General features: G+C 48.6%; 3 protein-coding genes across 5 annotated transcripts; all 3 read left to right on the top strand.

Annotated features, from left to right (window-relative positions):
• Nucleotides 1–71: 71 nt before the first annotated feature.
• LOC117866777 (uncharacterized) lies at nt 72–3,416 on the top strand. Of its 2 annotated transcripts, none has more exons than XM_034751057.2 (3): nt 72–505; nt 2,000–2,219; nt 3,007–3,416. In XM_034751057.2, exons 1-3 carry the CDS (start codon nt 303–305, stop codon nt 3,220–3,222), a joined length of 639 nt encoding a protein of 212 aa, XP_034606948.1. In that variant the 5' UTR covers nt 72–302; the 3' UTR covers nt 3,223–3,416. The 2 variants fall into 2 exon arrangements, with proteins under 2 accessions (XP_034606948.1, XP_034606947.1); XM_034751056.2 differs by lacking the exon at nt 72–505 and adding an exon at nt 528–1,124.
• A 5,586-nt stretch (nt 3,417–9,002) lies between these two features.
• On the top strand, nt 9,003–12,461 carry LOC117833465 (uncharacterized). Its single transcript, XM_034712968.2, has 3 exons — nt 9,003–9,453; nt 10,891–11,110; nt 12,068–12,461. The coding sequence occupies exons 1-3, from the start codon at nt 9,251–9,253 to the stop codon at nt 12,281–12,283; spliced, it is 639 nt and encodes a 212-aa protein (XP_034568859.1). The 5' UTR covers nt 9,003–9,250; the 3' UTR covers nt 12,284–12,461.
• Nucleotides 12,462–12,582: 121 nt separating this feature from the next.
• On the top strand, nt 12,583–17,545 carry LOC117833466 (pentatricopeptide repeat-containing protein At1g09190). 2 transcript variants are annotated; one of them, XM_034712969.2, is made up of 3 exons: nt 12,583–14,479; nt 16,339–16,539; nt 17,062–17,545. In XM_034712969.2, exon 1 carries the CDS (start codon nt 12,794–12,796, stop codon nt 14,360–14,362), a length of 1,569 nt encoding a protein of 522 aa, XP_034568860.2. In that variant the 5' UTR covers nt 12,583–12,793; the 3' UTR covers nt 14,363–14,479; nt 16,339–16,539; nt 17,062–17,545. The 2 variants fall into 2 exon arrangements, with proteins under 2 accessions (XP_034568860.2, XP_072151708.1); XM_072295607.1 differs by having other exon boundaries at nt 15,708–16,539.
• The last annotated feature ends 338 nt before the right edge of the window (nt 17,546–17,883 follow it).

The raw sequence follows: 17,883 nt of genomic DNA, 5'->3' as shown, positions 1-17,883 counted from the left end.
AAGAGAAATCTGGCCTAGACAATGTGTCAATGGCGCAATGTGGCATCTGACGCAGAATTTTTTTCTTTTTTTCCCAGCAAGTGTGTTCCATATTTCTTCTGGAAGGTCAACGACAGAGGCCCTGGCCGTTCCAACCTTCTCGCTTGCCTCCTCGTCGCTTTCGCTTCCATTCCAAGCTCAGAGCTCCTCTCCCCAGTTCAGCTCGCACTTCGCACGCGAGATCTCCCTCCAGTCCTCGCCGCCCACTCTCCACGACCTCCCCGAGGGAGCAGCCGCCGTTCTGAGCGCCAAGGGCCCGCGCGATGGGGTGGGCGTCGCGGTTCCTGACGGCGGTGACGTTCCTCGCCGCGGGGGTCCTCTTCGCGCCCGACGCGCTGCGCCTCGGCGGCTCCGGCTCCGGCTCCGGCGCAGCGGCGGCGGCGAGGCTGGTCCACCTCCTCGCCTTCGCCACTGCCTGGGGCGCCGGCCTCTGGGTCGCCTTCATCGGCGGCACCATCATGTTCAAGTAAGCAGGCGACGCTGCCGCTTCGTTCGCCGCGTTGGCTCGCTGAAACTTTGGGGTCGCTTCGTTGCTAGCTGCCGTTTGGGAAATATTCTCCATTTTAGGGGGCTATCTGCAAAATACCTTCCCGGCTGCGGCGATGGATTCCGCCGGCCGGAGACGTCCTCCTCCCTTCCACGGCCACTTCGTACGCTATCTCCCTGTCCCTCTCTGTCTCTCCCGCGTCGTCCTCACCGTGCTCCACCCGTCGCTCGCCGAGCACGGCACTAGCACTGTCCCCAAATTCGAAAAAGTTTTGAGACGGGTGAGAGAGAGAGCTTCTCCTCACACGGTCGCACCACGCGATTCGTTCCCTCTCCTGGTGCGCGTAGCCCTCCAGATCTCCGATGGGAATATCCTCCTTCCTGATCTCCGATGGGAATCTCCTCCTTCCTGATGCGACTCCAATCGTCTCCGGCGGCGCGACCCTCCCTGCCTTCTCTGATGCGATGAGGCAATCCGTCAATCCGGCCATGCCGCAGGGTGCGACTCAAATCATCGTTGTCTCCGGCGAGATGAACTACTCTCTAGTCTCGAGCTTCCAGTTCCAGGCTTCCAGCCATGCGGTCTCCTCCATGCTAAGGTGCTCTCTGTTGTGCTTGTTTTCGTTGTTGACACGCTGCTGCTATCAATAGCATTCATATTTCATAGTTAAATTCAATAGCATCCATATTCAAGTTCAGAGGAAATCAAGTAGTTCTTTAGCATACTGAATTGGGAAGAGTTCTGACTTCTGAGGAATCTAGTTCTTCAGTAAATATTGCACCTTGAAATCTTTGGGAAACGCGACTCTGGAGCCAGCTGTTCCGCATGGAGGATCGTGAGATTGCTGAAGCCTGGTGCTCTGTTTTTTGCTCAATGTAAACCTGAACCAGATAAGAAACCCCCACCCAGCTTGTTTTCTTGCTGAAACTCAAGTGCAATGACTTTGGCCTTCCGTTGACCCTAAAAAAAATCTTTGGGAAGGACCACAAAAATTATGAACTTGGGATGTCTCGAGAAATATATGCTGTATGGAGAGAGCTCTTAGGTGCTAGATTTCCCATGAAACATTGGATGAAATGTAAGCTTGTGGATACTGTGATGAATTCTGTCACCATTTTGTCATAATACATTCTGAATGTTCTGGTAGCCACTGCTGCAGTTTTGCAAACAAGTGGGGTTGTTCCTCTGTTTATTGGTTACGTATTGGGAGTAATATGTTTGTGCAGTCTTAGAGTCTAGAAGGTAATGTATATTGCTCAGGTGTTCAATTATACCTTCTACTTTTTTTACGCATTATACATATTACCTATTTATAGTGAGAACAGAGAAGTCCACCTGAAAACTAAAGCCTACCATATATTGTTGTTACAATAGCAATATACCACCATGTGCCACTGTGCTGGTCGACCATTCCCATTCAGAACATATTCTAAACTTTGACAATGTTTTAATAAAATATTTTTTATTCTAAAGGTACTTACCGAGACACCAGTTTGGGAGTCTGCAGGGGAAAATGTTCCCGGCGTACTTCATGTTGATATCAGCATGTTCAGCCATATCTGTGGCAGCATTCGCATACCTGCACCCCTGGAAGACAGCATCAACCGTCGAGCGCTACCAGCTTGGATTCCTTCTTTTGGCCCTTGGCTGTAACCTGTCAAACCTTCTAGTCATCACGCCTATGATGGTTGAGGTGAAATACTTTGTTCATGGCCTTCAGCTTTTTATGCACCTCTTGTTTTGCATTTGCAAGATGCTAGTTACGCAGAATATCACAGAATTATAGCTTGAGTATGTGATAATATCATGACTAATGAATGCAAGTCTTACACTTTTTCTATGCGATTTGAGATTTACTATGCTGACGGTAGTTGAGGTATGTAGGGCAAAAGGAAGTTACTTTGATGTAAATTATTATTTATATGGTTATATAGGTCAGCAATTTCTGAGTACTATTCCTAGCAGCGTTCGCAGGAATATGACTTGTTCTTTATTTTATTTTCAAGAATTAATACAGATAGCATAAAGCAGAATTTAGTCCTTGAATAGTCAGCAATCTAGCATGTGGAGGCGAAAATTTAGCTTGGCTAGAAGTTAGAAGCATAGTTGTGGATGCATTTTGTGGGAAGGCAGTTAATTTGACAAAACAAGGATAAATGCCTGACTGCGTATCTGAACCTTTCAAACATACATCTTATTGTTTCTGAGATTTGGTTGGTGATTGTTTTTCATTGCAGTACACATCACTTGGCTGTTGTTTTAGAGAGCAAACTTAACAATTGAGATATCTTGATTGCTGAAATTGACAATGACAGTGTTCTGCTATTTGAGTAGGGTGGGGGTTATACATTTTTGTTTTAAAAAACAGAATTGTGCCTTGCAGGCTTGTACTTTGGTTGGTTGAACAATGCGCACTACCCTTCGTAGTTTGTATACTGTCATTTTCACTTGTGCCTATTGAATTGCTCTCTTTCACCCAGATGACTAAGAAGAGGTACAAGCTGGAGAAGGACCTTGGCATCGGCAGCGAGGTCGGGAACTCCAAGAACAAGGAGATGGCGAAGAGGAGCCCCGCCCTGGCAGCAATGAACCAGAAGTTCAGGATGATCCACGTGGTGTCGTCGCTTGCCAGCCTCATGTCCTTCGGCAGCCTGGCCATGCACTCCTGGTACCTCTCCAGCAAGCTTGACCTGTGACTGCCTGACCGAGGACTTTGCCATGCTCTGAAGCTTGCTGCTGTTAAGAGTGTTGGTGACCCACTAAACTCTGAACTTAGCCTAGGTTTCTGTGGAGAAAAAAAGTTCTATCTATGTGAGAACCTTGGTCCTTGGGATGATAATGATTAATTTTAATAATGTACAGAGTGCAAGCAGGTCGTTTCATTTTGAAATTTATCTGTTGGAAAATGTCCCTGGCCAATTCCTGAGATTTTTTACAAGGCAAGATAGGTCAGTCAAGAAATGCAGCTAAAAATGGTCTCAGCTCATGTTCTAATCTGAGCTTGAGTATGAAGAAATGACAAGAGCTTCTGCAACTTTCAGACTTCCTGCTATCCAAAAAAAAATATGTCCATGGATGACATGTCTGGTAAGCATTCCTGAACACTGGTTTCTCCTGTCTCTGTCTGGTGGTCCAAAACCATGTGCCTGCCATTCCTCCCTCCATCTTGGCTCAACTGCCCACTGAATTCGCTTGCAAGAGTCTCTGCTCATCAAGTCTGATTGTCTGAATATTTTTAAGCCCATGGATTTGACGGCTTAGTTGACTTGACCAAACTTTAGAGAAAGAGAAGCGAGTGTTGATGGGATAGCAGAGCTCATATCCCACTCACACCCCTGACGGGAGGGCAGCGAGGGCTAGCCGGCTAGGTTACGGTTGGGAAACAGCTTGGCTCTCGTCCCTCGATTCGCACGAGCACGGCTCCAGGAGAAGCCCTCGGACATCGCAGCCGTAGATGAGAAGAGCAGGCTCGCAGAGTCCTTTCCGTGCTTCGGCTCCGCGAGATCCACCACCTCCATTGCTCTGCTCCGCGAGATGCCTCCATTGCTGGTACAGCTGCCGCCCTCCAAAGCTCAGATGCATGTCAATCCAGCACGTGCAATGAAGGAGAGCGCCGCCCGCGCCATCAATCAGGCGTTACCTCTTCCGGCTCCTCTCGCAAGCTCAATTGCTGCAGCTCCGGTTCTCCCTCTTCCTTCACGGCCCATCGAGCTCCAACGCCATCGATTCGAGGTCAAGCATGGTCGAATCAAGCTCCGGTGACCGCGGCGGGAACCTCCGGATTCACGACAGGCGGCTGCACTCGCAGATTCAGCAAACTGGCAATGGAGGAGTTGGACCCGATGGGTTCGCCGATGGTACGGGAGAGGAGAGGTGAGGCATTGGGGAGGTGAGTGCGGCTAGCTAGCGGAGAACGGTCGTGAAGTGCGTAACAGGTAAGCCTGGCTTATGAGCTCCTTTTGCATTGGCGGAGCCTGACTAAGGGCTCTAGCCAGTCAACCAATCACCACCTCCAGCATTGCTGGAGCTTGGTTATGCAGGAGAGAAGCCTGGTTATGCATGTACCCCGGCAAGGCCGGCTGGCAGGCCATCGCCGACGTCATCTTCGGGCACCGCAACCCAGGTGTGTTTGTTCACTCCCATCATCAGTGCATCAGCTTAGGGTCTGTTTGCCTCCCACGTGCTAAACTTTAGCACCTGTCACATCGGATGTTTAAATATTAATTAAGAATATTGTTGGGGGAAATATTAACGACTCCCTCATTTTCCTTAAACAACGATCATAAGGGTCTGGGCCCACCTCCGGCAACAGTGACCTCCGCCGGCTTGGCCGGACCCCGGGCGCAAGGAGTCGGACGCGCCCGACCCCTCGTCATATGGCTCCACCTCGCCCGACTCCGGGTGCAAAGGGTCGGACACATCCGGACCCACAGGACAGAGTTTCGCCTCGCCCTAGGACGTGCGCGGATCCGCAAACGAGGACGCAGATCTTGTGGGTCCCCACCAATCTCGCCATAAATGCCAACGATGGGGCGCGCTTGACCGGGACACGACTCTGACACACGGAGAGGCGTCCGTCTTCCTCGACGTGACCCACTGGAGTTTTCGGGCGGCGCAGTGCTGCCATGATTGCACGGGGCAACAGTTGCACCACCCTAACCCTCCCCTGTGGCATTCGTCATAGGGCACTCTCGCCCATGTAGCAGTGTGCGCCGCTCGGTTTCCCGCTCGGCCTGACATCAGGGGCGTCATGGCCGCACCTCCCGGTCAGCACGCATGGCAACAGCGGTCGCCTATCATCCGCAACGTGCACAGTTACAACGGCCAATCGTCATCATCAACTCGTACAGCTAGTGGTCGGCCGCCACGCACGTCTCGCATACGCGGCTGCAGTGGGCGACCGCTGGGTCATCAGAAGGGCCCAACGACAACCATCTCTCTTCGGACCTTCCCCATGCGCTTTTACTTCCCTACTTACCTTTTTTACTTCCTTTACTCCTGGCTCGATTGTAACTCCTGTGTCCTCCTTACGCTATAAAAGGAGGACTAGGGAGCCCGAGAGAGGGACGGCTCTCAAGCGAACAAAAACAACCCCCGTCTCACAACTCTCCTACACGAGCATCAGTACACACCCACAGAGATTTGGGACCAGCTTCCCTCTCTCGCCCGTTTGTAACCCCTACTGCAAACTCTGCACGAGTAACACGAGCAGCCTCCCACACTGGACGTAAGGCTATTCCTGCCCGAACCAGTATACACCCCGTGTCCTCTCGTGCAACCATCCGAGCTTTACGCACATAGAAAACAAATTACTTGCCGTAGTTTTGACCTGTGATTCTTGACAACGACATAGTCTAATTACAAAACTAATTACACAGATGGAGTCTAATTCGTGAGACGAATCTATTAAGCTTAATGAGTCCATAATTTGACAATATGATGCTACAGTAACCATTTGCTAACGATGGATTAATTAGCCTTAATAGATTCGTCTCACGAATTAGCCCAGGGGTTCTGCAATTAGTTTTATAATTAGCTCATGTTTAATCCTCCTAATTAGCATCAAACATCCGATAGGACACGTCTAAAGTTTAGCACCTGGTATCCAAACACCCCTTTAGTCACAAATTTTAAATAAACTGCAAATCTCGCAGCATGAAAAGGAGGCGAATTTGAGATTTCAATTCAAATTTGTTTGCAGGCGGGAAGCTCCCGGTGACATGGTACCCTGAGGACTACCTGCGGAAGGCGCCGATGACGAACATGGCGATGCGCGCCAACCTGGCGAGCGGGTACCCCAGCCGGACCTACCGCTTCTACACGGGCCCCACGATCCTCCCGTTCGGCCACGGGCTCAGCTACACCCAGTTCACGCACTCGCTGGCGCACGCGCCGGAGAAGCTCACCGTGCAGCTCACCGGCGGCCACGCGTCCGCCGCCGCCGCGTCGTCGTCCTTCCCCAACGCGACGCGCTCCGCCGGCGCCGTGCACGTGGCGCACGCGCGGTGCGAGGGCCTGACCGTCCCGGTGCACGTCGACGTGAGGAACGCCGGCGACCGGGACGGCGCGCACACCGTGCTCGTCTACCACTCGCCGCCTTCCGCTCCCGGCGCGCCGGCGAGGCAGCTGGTGGCGTTCGAGAAGGTGCACGTGGCGGTGGGCGGCGTGGCGCGGGTAGAGATGGGCGTGGACGTGTGCGAGGGGATGAGCGTGGCGGACCGTGACGGCGTGCGGCGGATCCCCGTCGGCGAGCAGAGCCTCATGATCGGTGAGCTCACGCACACGGTAACGCTCGGTGTCGAGCAGCTCGGTGGAGTATAGAACGAAACGCAAGGAAGCGTAGGAGGATTCAGAGCGCGTGTCTGAATAATCTGTGTCGTTTTGGATTGCGATTGCCACGGTGCTTCCGTCTCTGCAATGGTGGAGATGGAGATCTCAAAAGTTAGAGAAGGCACCGGATTACTGAAAAATTGTTGAAATGATTGCAAACGAAACTGGAAGGAACGCAGAAGAATGTCGTTTCTTCCTCACTACCAATGTTTTCTGATGAAAAGATTTATGCAGTAAGATTTACTGGAAATGTCTACGACAAACGTCTGGACAAGAGCTTCTGCGACTCTCGTACTGACTGGTATATTGGTATGCTTGCAACCCTGAACACAGATTTCTCTTGTCTGGAGGTCCAAAACCATGTTCTGCTCCTTCCTTTGACTTTTTTTTATTTGTTATTTCGAAACAATGTTCCTTCTTTCTCCTGCAGAAAGCATGGTCTTGTTTGTTTGCAAAAGAGTCTCTCTGCTCTCCAAGTCTGAACATCTTCTTCACTCAGCTCATGTTCCTTCCTTCATTGCTAAATGCAAATTGTTTCCTCTTGAAGTTTTGAGAAATCTGGCCTTAAAAAGGTCAGATTTGTCCACGCAAAATTAGTCAACCTAAAAAATGGCGGATTTCTTTTTTTGAGAATGTAGAGAGAGCAGAAATATGCCTGTGTTTCTGCAAGGTCAACGGAGCCGACAGTAAGCAGGCGACGCCGCCACTTCGTTCGCCGCGTTGGTTCGCCGCGACAAATTTATTGACTTGTTCTTTATTTTGTTTTCAAGAATTTATACAGATAGCTTAAAGCAGAATTTAGTCCATGAATAGTTAGCAATCTAGAATCTGGAGGTGACAATTTAGCTTGGCTAGAAGTTAGAAGCATAGTTGTGGATAAAACTTGTTGGAAGGCAGTTAATTTGACAAAACAAGGATAAATGCCTGGCTGCGTATCTGAAATCGACAAATGACAATGTTCTGCTATTTGAGTAGGATAGGGGTTATACATTTTTTTTTTAGAAAAAAGAATTGTGCCTTGCAGGCTTGTACTTTGATTGGTTGAGCACTACCCTTTGTAGTTTGTATACTGTCATTTTCACTTATGCCTATCGAATTGTTCTCTTTCACCCAGATGATGATGAAGAGGTACAAACTGGAGAAGGACTTCGGCATGGGCAGCGAGGTCGGACACTCCAAGAACAAAGAGTTGGCGGAGAGGAGCCCCGCCCTGGTTGCAATGAACCGGAAGTTCAGGATGATACACGTGGTGTCGTCGCTGGCCAGCCTCATGTCATTCGGCAGCCTGGCCATGCACTCCTGGTACCTCTCCAGCAAGCTCAACCTGTAAGGCTATGACTGTCTGACTGAGGGCTTTGCCATGCTCTGAAGCTTGCTGCTGTTAGAGTGTTAGCTGGTGACCTACGGATTCTCAACTTAGCCTAGGATTTTGTGGAGGAAAACAGAAGTTCTGTGAGAACCTTTGTCCTTGGGATGATATGATTAATAACTCTAATAATGTACAGAATAGAGGCAGTTCGTCTCGTTTTGAAACTTGTCTATAGGAAATGTGAAATGTCTCTGGCAATCATGAGCTTTTACAAGGCAGATAGTTTAGTCCAGTAATGCAGATAGAAAATTGGTCTCTAAGCTCATGTTCTAATCTGATCCTGAGTCTGAAGAAATGAGAAAAGAGCTTCTGCAACTTTTTAGACTTCCTACTATCTGGAGAGAAAAAAAATGTCCAGGGATGTCGAGTCTGGTCTGTATTCCTGAACATTGGTTTCTCTTGCCTGGTGGTCCAAAACCATGAGCCATTCCTTCCTTCGTCTTGGCCCTACTGCCCACTGAATTTGCTGTAGAAAGCAGGATCTTGCTTCTACCAAGAGAGTCTCTGCTGTCCAAGTCTGAATATCTTCAAGCCCATGGATTTGGAACAAATTTCAGAGAAGCCTGAAGTCAAATTCCCCCTTGTGATTTGTGAAGTTTCAAAACGAAGAAGATGAATTGTCCAAGCATGACAACAGCCACCTGAATAGATAATGGCGCAATGGGACGTCTCAAACTAAGTCTGAAAAGTTTTTTTTCCCCCCTAAAAAAATCGAACACGCAGAAGCAGAGAGAATGTGTGTGAGAGAGAAAATCATTTCTTATATTTTTTTCGAGAGAGGAACGAGCATAATCTTTTCCAGAAGGTTCCTGGGTCGTCGTCGTCGGAGCCGGCCGGCCGTTCATCATCTCAACTTTTCACCAAGTCTTCGCTTCAGACTTCAGAGCTCAAGCTGCCGTCTCCCATTCCATTCAGTTCCCCGCGCACAACTGCACGAGTCTTCTCCACCGTCTTCTTCCACCTCCCCGCTCTCGACGACTCCCAGCGCCGCGGCAGCTAGCCCCGAGGCAAGCTCCAAGGCTGCGATGGGTTGGGCGGCACGGTTCCTGACGGCGGTGTCGTTCCTGGCCGCTGGGGTCCTCTTCGCGCCCGACGCGCTGCGCCTCAGTGGCTCCAGCGACGGCGGAGGAACCGCTGCGGCAGCGAGGCTGGTCCACCTCCTCGCCTTTGCCACCGCGTGGGGCGCCGGGCTCTGGGTCACCTTCATCGGCGGCATCGTCATGTTCAAGTAAGCAAGCGACACCGCCGCTCCATTCGTTCGCTGAGGCTTTGGGTGGGGTCGCTTCGTTTCGGGAGGGTCAGAGCACCTCGTCGCCGCCGCCGTTGACCGGCCGGAGCCGCCGCCCCTCCCTCAGCCCGCCGCCGGCGAGCGTCGGGACCCGACGAGGGGCCTATTCGCAAATATTCGGATCGCGATTAATAGTCGCGATCCAAATATATTACTGATCGCGATCCAAATTAGGGGGCTAAATGTAAAATAATAGGGGTTGATTTGGAAATATTCGGATCGCGATCCATTTTAGGGGGTTATCTCTAAAACATCTCTACAGCGGCGGCGATGGCTTCTGCCGGCCGGAGACGTCGTCGTCCTCTCCGCGGCCACGTTGTGCGCTCTCTCCCTCCCTCCCCCGCATCGTCTCGTTCTCCGAACCTCGCGTCAACACCCGCCGTCTGGCCGCAGCACTCGCACCATCCCCAAATCGAAAGGTTGGAGACGAGCGACAGAGATTCTGTCTTCCTTACCAATTCACCCGAGCCTGAATGTTTCCAATGGACGCAAAAATTGATTTGCGGGCATGCGGCTGCTGTCAGTAGCATTCATATTCAAATCCAGTTTCACTTTCACCATTCCAGGAAGAATTCTGAGGACAACGAGTAGGTCTTCACCATACTGAATTTGTGATTAGGCGTGTGCGATGACAATCCACATAAATCTGTCCTTAGAAGTTAGAATCATGCGAATTTTAATTGCATAGGTCTTCGATCATCATGAATCGACTGGATCACCATCATAGTTTGGTAAATATTTGTCATCCTGACTCCTGAAAAGTCGCTTTAGTGATTATTGCACCTTGAAGATCTGTTGGGAAGGACAAGGACCCCAAAAATCATGAATTGGGATAGCTGGAGTAATTTTATGCTGTATTGAGAGAGCTCTTAGGTGCTAGATTTCTCATGAAAAATTGGATGTAAGCTTGTGGATATTGTGTTGAATTCAGTCAACATTTTCTCATGAAACATTTCTGAAAGTTCTGTTAGACAGTGCTGCAATTTTGCATGCAGGTGGGGCTGTTCGTCTGTTTGTTGCTTATGTATTTTAGAGTTATAATATGTTTGGTGCATCCTTAGGGTCTAGAAAGCAATGTCTTTTACGCAGGTGTTTAAGTATACTTCCATTTTGTTTTTATAGTGTACACATTACCTAGTTGTACACTTGTACTGAGAACAAACTAATCGATTTTTCAAAAGAGAACAGAACAGTCCACTGAAAAAGTAAAGCCTACCATATATTGTTCTTACAATAGCACCATCTGTGGATGTCCCACTGTGTGGGTGGATTATTTCTTCTCAAACAACGCAGGAGAGCTGCGTGTGTGTGGGTGGATTATTCTCTTCAGAACATAGTATAAACTAATGTTTTGATAAAATATTTTTGATTCTTAAGGTACTTGCCGAGGCACCAATTTGGGAGTCTTCAGGGGAAAATGTTCCCTGCGTACTTCATGTTAATATCAGCGTGTTCAGTGATATCTGTGGCAGCATTTGCATACCTGCATCCCTGGAAGACAGCGTCAACCATCGAGCGCTACCAGCTTGGATTCCTTCTTTCAGCCCTTGGCTGTAACCTGTCAAACCTTCTGGTCTTCACGCCTATGACTGTTGAGGTGAAATACTTTGTTCATGGCCTTCAGCTTTTTATGCAAATGCTAGTAACACAGAATGTCCACAGAACTATATTTTGGTTATGTGATAATGTCAGGTCTCGTGAATGCATGTCTTACACTTTCTATATGCAACTTTGAGATTTACTATGTTGATGGTAGTTGAGGTGTGTGAAGCAAAAGGAAGTTACTTCGATGTATATTTATATGGTTATTAGGTTATATAGGTGCAATTTCTGAGTACTATCCCTTGCAAAGCTCTCAGGAAAATAATGCTTTCTTCTTTGTGTTATCTTCAAGAATCAATACACATAGCATAAAAGCGGAATTTAGTCCATGAATAGTTAGCAATCTAGCATCTGGAGGCAAAAATCTAGCTCCAATAGAAGCATAACTGTGGATAAAATGTTATGGGAAGGCAGTCAATTTGGTAATTCGACAAAACAAGGATATATATCTGGTTGTGTATATGAACCTTTTGAATATTTTTTTTTAGAATTCTGGGGACATAACCCAGTCCATATTTGCATTACAAAGGTCAGGACTTTAAGTAGCGTTCAATGCACCGGTTAATTCAAGCACCTGGTGGCATCACGTACCGTGCAACACGCAGCACAGTAGGGAGTTACAATTCAGTTCAAGAACCTTCTGAGCATTCATCTGATTGTTTGTCAGTTCTGATTGTTCAGCTTTGCATTGTATTGATCATTACTCCACTGTTGTTTTAGAGAGCAAACTTGAGAAATGAGATATCTTGATTGCTAAAATCGACAATGACAACATAGTTCTGTTATTTGAGTATGGTAGGGGACCTTAAACTTAAAAAAGCAAAAGAACGTGCCTTGTTCATTTGCTTGTGAACTTAAGAAACAAAGAATGCGCATTGTACTTCAGTTGGCGGAACATTACTGTCTACTGTCATTTTCACCCTCTGCTGATCAAATTGATCTGGTCATGCAGATGATGATGAAGAGGCACAAGATGGAGAAGGACCTCGGCATTGGCTCCGAGGTTGGATACTCCAAGAACGTGGAGACGGCGAAGAGGAGCCCAGCCCTAGCGGCGATGAACCGCAAGTTCGGGATGATCCACGGCCTATCGTCGCTGGCCAATATCTTGTCCTTCGGCAGCCTGGCCATGCACTCTTGGTACCTCTCCAGCAAGCTCGACTTGTGACTCTCTGACTGAGCCACTGAGGGCTTTCACATGCTCTGAATCTGCTGCTGCTAGATGGTGACCACGAACTCTGAGCTTAGGTTTCTGTGGAGAAGAAAAGTTCTGTATGTAAGAATCTTGGTCCTTGAGATGATATGATGAATTTCAATAATGTACAGAATGAAGGCAGTTCGTTTCATTTTGAAATTTGTCAGTAGAAAACCTCTTGCTTTGATTGTCTCAGGCAGCAGCCAGAATGGTTTGCGAGAGATGTGGATGTGCGGAATGCCAGTAACGACAGGGGTGACCGACATCTGGGTCCCGCAGGTAGAGTGTGATAATGGCCCCACATGTAAGTGAAGGAGGTGGCCCTTCCATGATGCACGACGAGGTGAGCCCACGCACTATGGGCCAGATGCAGTCGGCCTTTCGCGCCACGGCCCATTACACAACCAAAAACACCTGCACGATCCCCCCAGCGGAACGCCCGCGCAACTGAAACGGCCATCTCCAACCATCTCGCCGTCGCCGATGCTGCCAACCGCCGGCGATCCGTCGCCCTCGCCGTCCTTCTCCTCCTCCATCACCACGCCCGACGGGTGGCATCCCCGCACGGCGGAACGGCGCCTGCTGCACCTCCTCCACCACTGCCCCAGCGCGCGCGCCCGCCCGCTCGAGCTCCTCGCGTTCGCCGTCCGCCGCGCGCTCCCCGCCTCCCCGCCGTCGCCGCACCACCACTCCCTCGCGGCGCTGATCCTCCTCTCCTCCCCGCCGCCGCCCGCGCTTCCCCTCCTCCGCCTCCTCCCTCCCGAGCCCCCGCCCCCGCTCACGCTCCTCAACGCCGCCGTCAAGGCCCTCTCCTCGTCCTCCTCGCCGGCCGACGCCTTCCGCCTCCTCTCCACCCTCCGCCGCCTCCACGCGCCGGACCGCCTCAGCTTCCTGCCCCTCCTCGGCTGCGCCTCCTCCTTGCCGCTCCTCTCCGCGCTCCACTCGCTGCTCCTCCGCCTCGGCTTCCTCTCCCACCACGCTATCTCCCTCGCGCTCCTCAAGCCATACCCTTTGCCGCACGTCCGCGTCTTGTTTGACGAAATCCCCCAAAAGAACAGATGCACCGTCGCCTACAACACTCTCATCACGGCGTGCCTCAAGGTCAGGGACATCCGCGCCGCGCGTCACCTGCTTGATGAAATGCAGCGGTACAGGCGATCCAGGAGGAGCGTGGTTTCTTGGAACCTTATGATCGCCGGGTGTGCACGGTGCGGACGAGATGACATGGCGGTGTGGTTTTTCGAGGGGATGGTCGGAGAGGGGGAGGTGGCACCGGATGATGGGACCTTGGCGGCGGCACTCCCAGCCTGTGGGAGGACGGGAAATGTTGGGGCAGGGAGGTGGGCACATGAGTATGCGAGGAAGACTGGGCTGTTGGAAAGTACAGTGCATGTTGCAAATGCGGTGGTGGACATGTACTGCAAGTGCGGTGATATTGCCAGCGCAAGGGAGGTGTTCGAGGGGATGCAGAAGCGGAGCGTGGTGAGCTGGAACACCATGATCGCTGGATTCTCACTGAATGGGCATGGAATTGACGGAATTGAGCTGTTCCAAGAGATGCAGAAGCAAAGAATTGAGCCTAATTCTGTGACATTCTTGGGGGTGCTTGGGTGCTGTGCGCATGCTGGGGCAGTGGAAGTTGGACGGGAGATCTTCCAGAGCATTTTATCGGAACATGGCATTGAGCCAGCAATTGAGCACTACGGGTGTATGGTGGATTTGCTTGCAAGGTCTGGCCTTCTGGAGGAGGCACATGCACTGATTCAAGGTATGCCAATGAAGCCTAATGCCGCAATATGGGGAGCACTGTTAAGTGCATGCCGCGCCCACTCTGGTCTGGGCATTGCTGAGGTGGCTCTGAAAGAGCTTATCAATCTTGAACCATGGAACTCGGGGAACTATGTGCTGTTAGCCAATCTTTATGCAGAAACAGAACGGTGGGAGGAGGCAGGGGAGGTGAGGAGACTGATGAGGACAATGAGTGTGAATAAGGCTCCAGGGCAGAGCTTAATTGAAGAAGCCAGGTTTCAGTTGACTAATGCATCCCAGTAGTCAGCTCTGAGGGAATAAAACTTCAGTTTGGTAGGCTAACTGCTGAGTTTCTTCGGAAGGCAAAGCTCCTTGCCCCAACCAATGTTTTTATCAAGCGAAGCAGACTAGTATTTGCAGGTAAACATTATCTGGTACTGGAACTATATTGACTCTATTTGTTATACAAGTGGTGTGCTGAATATGTGATTGCTTTTTGAATATTCTGCCACAATGTTGTTTATACCTCAATGGTTATCTTCAGTATAAAAGGGGCACTACATACCTCAGTAGATAGTATAGTGGAGATAGAAATATGTAACATTCAGCCTTTGATGTGAATCAATTTATTAAAATTTGGAGAAAGACAATTGCCTTTTTTTTCCGAATGTCAAGTTTGACTGAATTTGAGAATGCTAGAGGCTGTCTAGTGTTGTTACCTAGGAATTATTCTTAACGAACGTCATGTTTGATTCAATTTGAGAGCACTAGAATTTTCAAAGTGTTGACATTTAGGAAAATTATGGCCTTTTTCCGAACTTGAAGTTTAATCAATTTGAGAACCCCAGAAATTCTTCAAAAGCTATGTTTGTTAATTCAACATATCATATTGGCCAATTCAGCTTAAATAGTTTTTGCTGTTTAACTAATTTTTTTCCCATGGTTTTCTCATGTCGGTTATGCATATTATGCATACAAGCCATATATTGTCAATATATTATGGTTGAAGGTCTAAAGTATTTTTAAAACATGGCTTTCTCATCTGCTTCACTGAAGAACAACATGCAATTCTCCCTTTTTCCCTAGTTTCCTGCCATCATGTAATTTGCTTCCCTTGATTCCTTCTTCCATTTTCTGTCTTTCAAAATATTTGCACAGTTTTTATGCGCATCATATTTTATTTCTTGAAACAAAGCTCCACAAGTAAAGTTCAGTTAAAGGAAAAAGGAGAAATGTCTGAACATTTAACTCTTCTTTTAGTGGGGAACAATGAAGTTAATGATCCTTGCAGAGTTCTCTTACATTATCTTGTTTTGTCAGGCGTTTATCTGACTTGGGTATAGTATATAACCATCAATCCTGAACAGTTGAGAATTGAGATACATATTGACAACACACTTCATTGACATTACCCACAACTGGTATCTTAATTATTACTTCCCTGATCAGTAGTTTCACAGACAGGAAAATTAGTTCAATTTTCAGTACAATACATACATCTGTGTTGGGAGGGAGTAGTTGTGTCCAAAACTAGGTCAAAGTAGAACTTGAAAGAACTATTTTAGGAAATAGATAATTATTTGCAAATAGAACTTCTATGCAGAAAGTTCTCAGAGTTCTGAATTTACAGTTTGTGTTGTCTGTGCAGACAGCAGACTGTCACTCTACCAGGAATTCAGGATTTACCTGTGGGCACAGCACAAATTGGGGTCCTGAAAGTAACTAGCCAGAGGATTTATCATCATGCTCTTAGCAGCAGCACTGGGAAGGAAAAACCTGACGCTGCACTGTGGCACACACAGTCACAGAACGGCAAACACTAGGCAACGAATATTCACAGACACATGCTGGGCCCAGCAAAAACCTTGGCATTTTCCTTTTGTGGGCTCCCTAACATGGACAGCTCGAAACCATACAATTTGAAGCTCCCAACGAAAAGAAACCAAACAAATCGAAAAGATGCCGCCTAGATTCATGGGAAATTTCCTGGTGTTGGGCCTTGTGATCCTTGTCCTGTCCTCCCTTTTTCCTCCCCGGCCTCCTAGTAATTCGCTTTGCTTTGTCGCCTGCTTTGAACTTAAAAACCGCAAAAAAGAAGAGGGGTGGAAGGAGTGAGGCAAAGTGAGAAAGGGGCAGTTTTGAGCTGCCTTTCCATAGAAGCTCCGGCACATCCGTCTGTGCATGTTTTATGCATCGTGTTGCTGAACATGAAGCTGGTGTGATTGAGTTGTTGGTATCAATGCATCGTGCTGCTGACATGTGGATCTATGTCTTTTTAGGAACCAGATGTGGAAATCTCTTAAAAGCATGTGCCAATTCAGGTCAAGATGTTCCACTCAAATCCATTGATCTTCCTGTTTAAAGTAAGCTGCTGCACAAGGATGGATCCGCGAGGAAGTGATAGTTCTGAAATAAAGCTGGTGGTTCATTTCTGGAAGAGTTTGGCAGCTGACCGATGCAAAATTCCAGTCGAATTTCAGGTTTTTTTCTCGTAATTTTCTAATTTGAAACTAAGTGCATAATGAGGTATGTAATTCTTTTCGAGCGGAGCGAAATTTTGGGTTGCTTTGTTAAATTTTTCCATAGTTATCCTTGCCTTAGGCAAGAAAGAAACAGTAGAATAATCAAGCATTTGTTATCCAAAAACTAGGCCTTTATAAGTAAATAAATACTTAGGAGCACCAGCTGACAGATATAAAAGCATCCTTGCTCTGCTCCTTTGCTACCTTAATTTCACTTCTTTGGAAGCAAAAAAAAAAAAGATTTCAAAGAGCATCTCTAGTAGTCTCTGCACAGGCTAATCACGATGGCCCACTGCATAATTCCTTCCCAGTTGGTGCCAAGCTTGTTCAATTAGTGCACACAAGGTAGTACCTGTTTCTTTTATTTTATTTTATTTTTCTCTTTGGAGTGCAAGAAGATACTCTTGTTTGCATCAGGATCACAGGGCACATGCAAGCCACCTTTGGATTCTCTCTAACCCTGCTCCCATTTTGATGCAGGTCCCCACAAAGGAGAAGCCAAGCCAGGGCACCGCCATTTCTTTCCGTGTGCATCGTCCACGCTTTGTTTTATCCACTGCCCATGAGCCTGCTTCTGCTAGTGCCCGTTCTTTACTCCCAGCAGCTGAGGTGAGCTGAGCTGAGCTCAACGGCCGCTCCGCTCGTGTCGCGCCGCCTGGGGATCGGCGCGGTGGCCGGCCGCCGGAGCCGTAGCCGGAGCCGGGGAGGGACAGGCGTTGACCTCGGCACCGCCTCCTCGAACGCAGGCGGTCCAGGTCGTGGGGTGCAAGGATCGGCTCCCGGGGATATGGCCTTTGGGGAGCAGTAGATTTGATCAACTCCACTCCGAATTCTTAATCCTGTCACAAGTATCATCAGCTGGATAAACTAGCAGCAATCATGTACTGCAAATATACTAGTAGTGCTGGTGCGAATATGTTGAGTTGTTGATGGATATAATTTGTGATGATCGAAAAGGAGTGCATCGATGATGAAGGATGTGGCGCTTGCAATAATCAAATGCAGTAGTGCTCGCTGTGCCATGCAGGTTGTATCATACTGTTTCTTTTAGCGCCATGGCGATCTTGCTGGATCTCCTCGCCCGGCGCACGTACGGGGGCTCTCACCATTGGAGGCCAGGCCAGGTCGGGTCAGGTCAGCCAACCTTTTTATATTCTTTTATTTTTCCTTTCTCTCCCTGCAAAGTTTTTGTTTATCCATTGTAGAAGTAGAAGGATAAAAGTCGGATGGATCTTTTTTTTTCCCCATTTCTTTTGTGCCGCGGCAATGATAGGAATCCATCTACCTCAAACTGTATCTTTC

The sequence above is a fragment of the Setaria viridis genome, chromosome 8 (assembly GCF_005286985.2).
Source record: "Setaria viridis chromosome 8, Setaria_viridis_v4.0, whole genome shotgun sequence".
NCBI classification, from domain to species: domain Eukaryota; kingdom Viridiplantae; phylum Streptophyta; class Magnoliopsida; order Poales; family Poaceae; genus Setaria; species Setaria viridis.
This window is presented reverse-complemented; position numbering and strand designations above follow the sequence as displayed.

Bases quoted from the DNA above. Each gene is read 5' to 3' on its own strand.
- LOC117866777 (XM_034751056.2), top strand. From the start codon at position 889: ATGGGAATATCCTCCTTCCTGATCTCCGATGGGAATCTCCTCCTTCCT. The intron at 1,125-1,999 runs GTGCTCTCTGTT...TTTATTCTAAAG, and splicing joins GCGGTCTCCTCCATGCTAAG to GTACTTACCGAGACACCAGT. The intron at 2,220-3,006 runs GTGAAATACTTT...TCTTTCACCCAG, and splicing joins TCACGCCTATGATGGTTGAG to ATGACTAAGAAGAGGTACAA.
- LOC117833465 (XM_034712968.2), top strand. From the start codon at position 9,251: ATGGGTTGGGCGGCACGGTTCCTGACGGCGGTGTCGTTCCTGGCCGCT. The intron at 9,454-10,890 runs GTAAGCAAGCGA...TTGATTCTTAAG, and splicing joins GGCGGCATCGTCATGTTCAA to GTACTTGCCGAGGCACCAAT. The intron at 11,111-12,067 runs GTGAAATACTTT...CTGGTCATGCAG, and splicing joins TCACGCCTATGACTGTTGAG to ATGATGATGAAGAGGCACAA.
- LOC117833466 (XM_034712969.2), top strand. From the start codon at position 12,794: ATGCTGCCAACCGCCGGCGATCCGTCGCCCTCGCCGTCCTTCTCCTCC.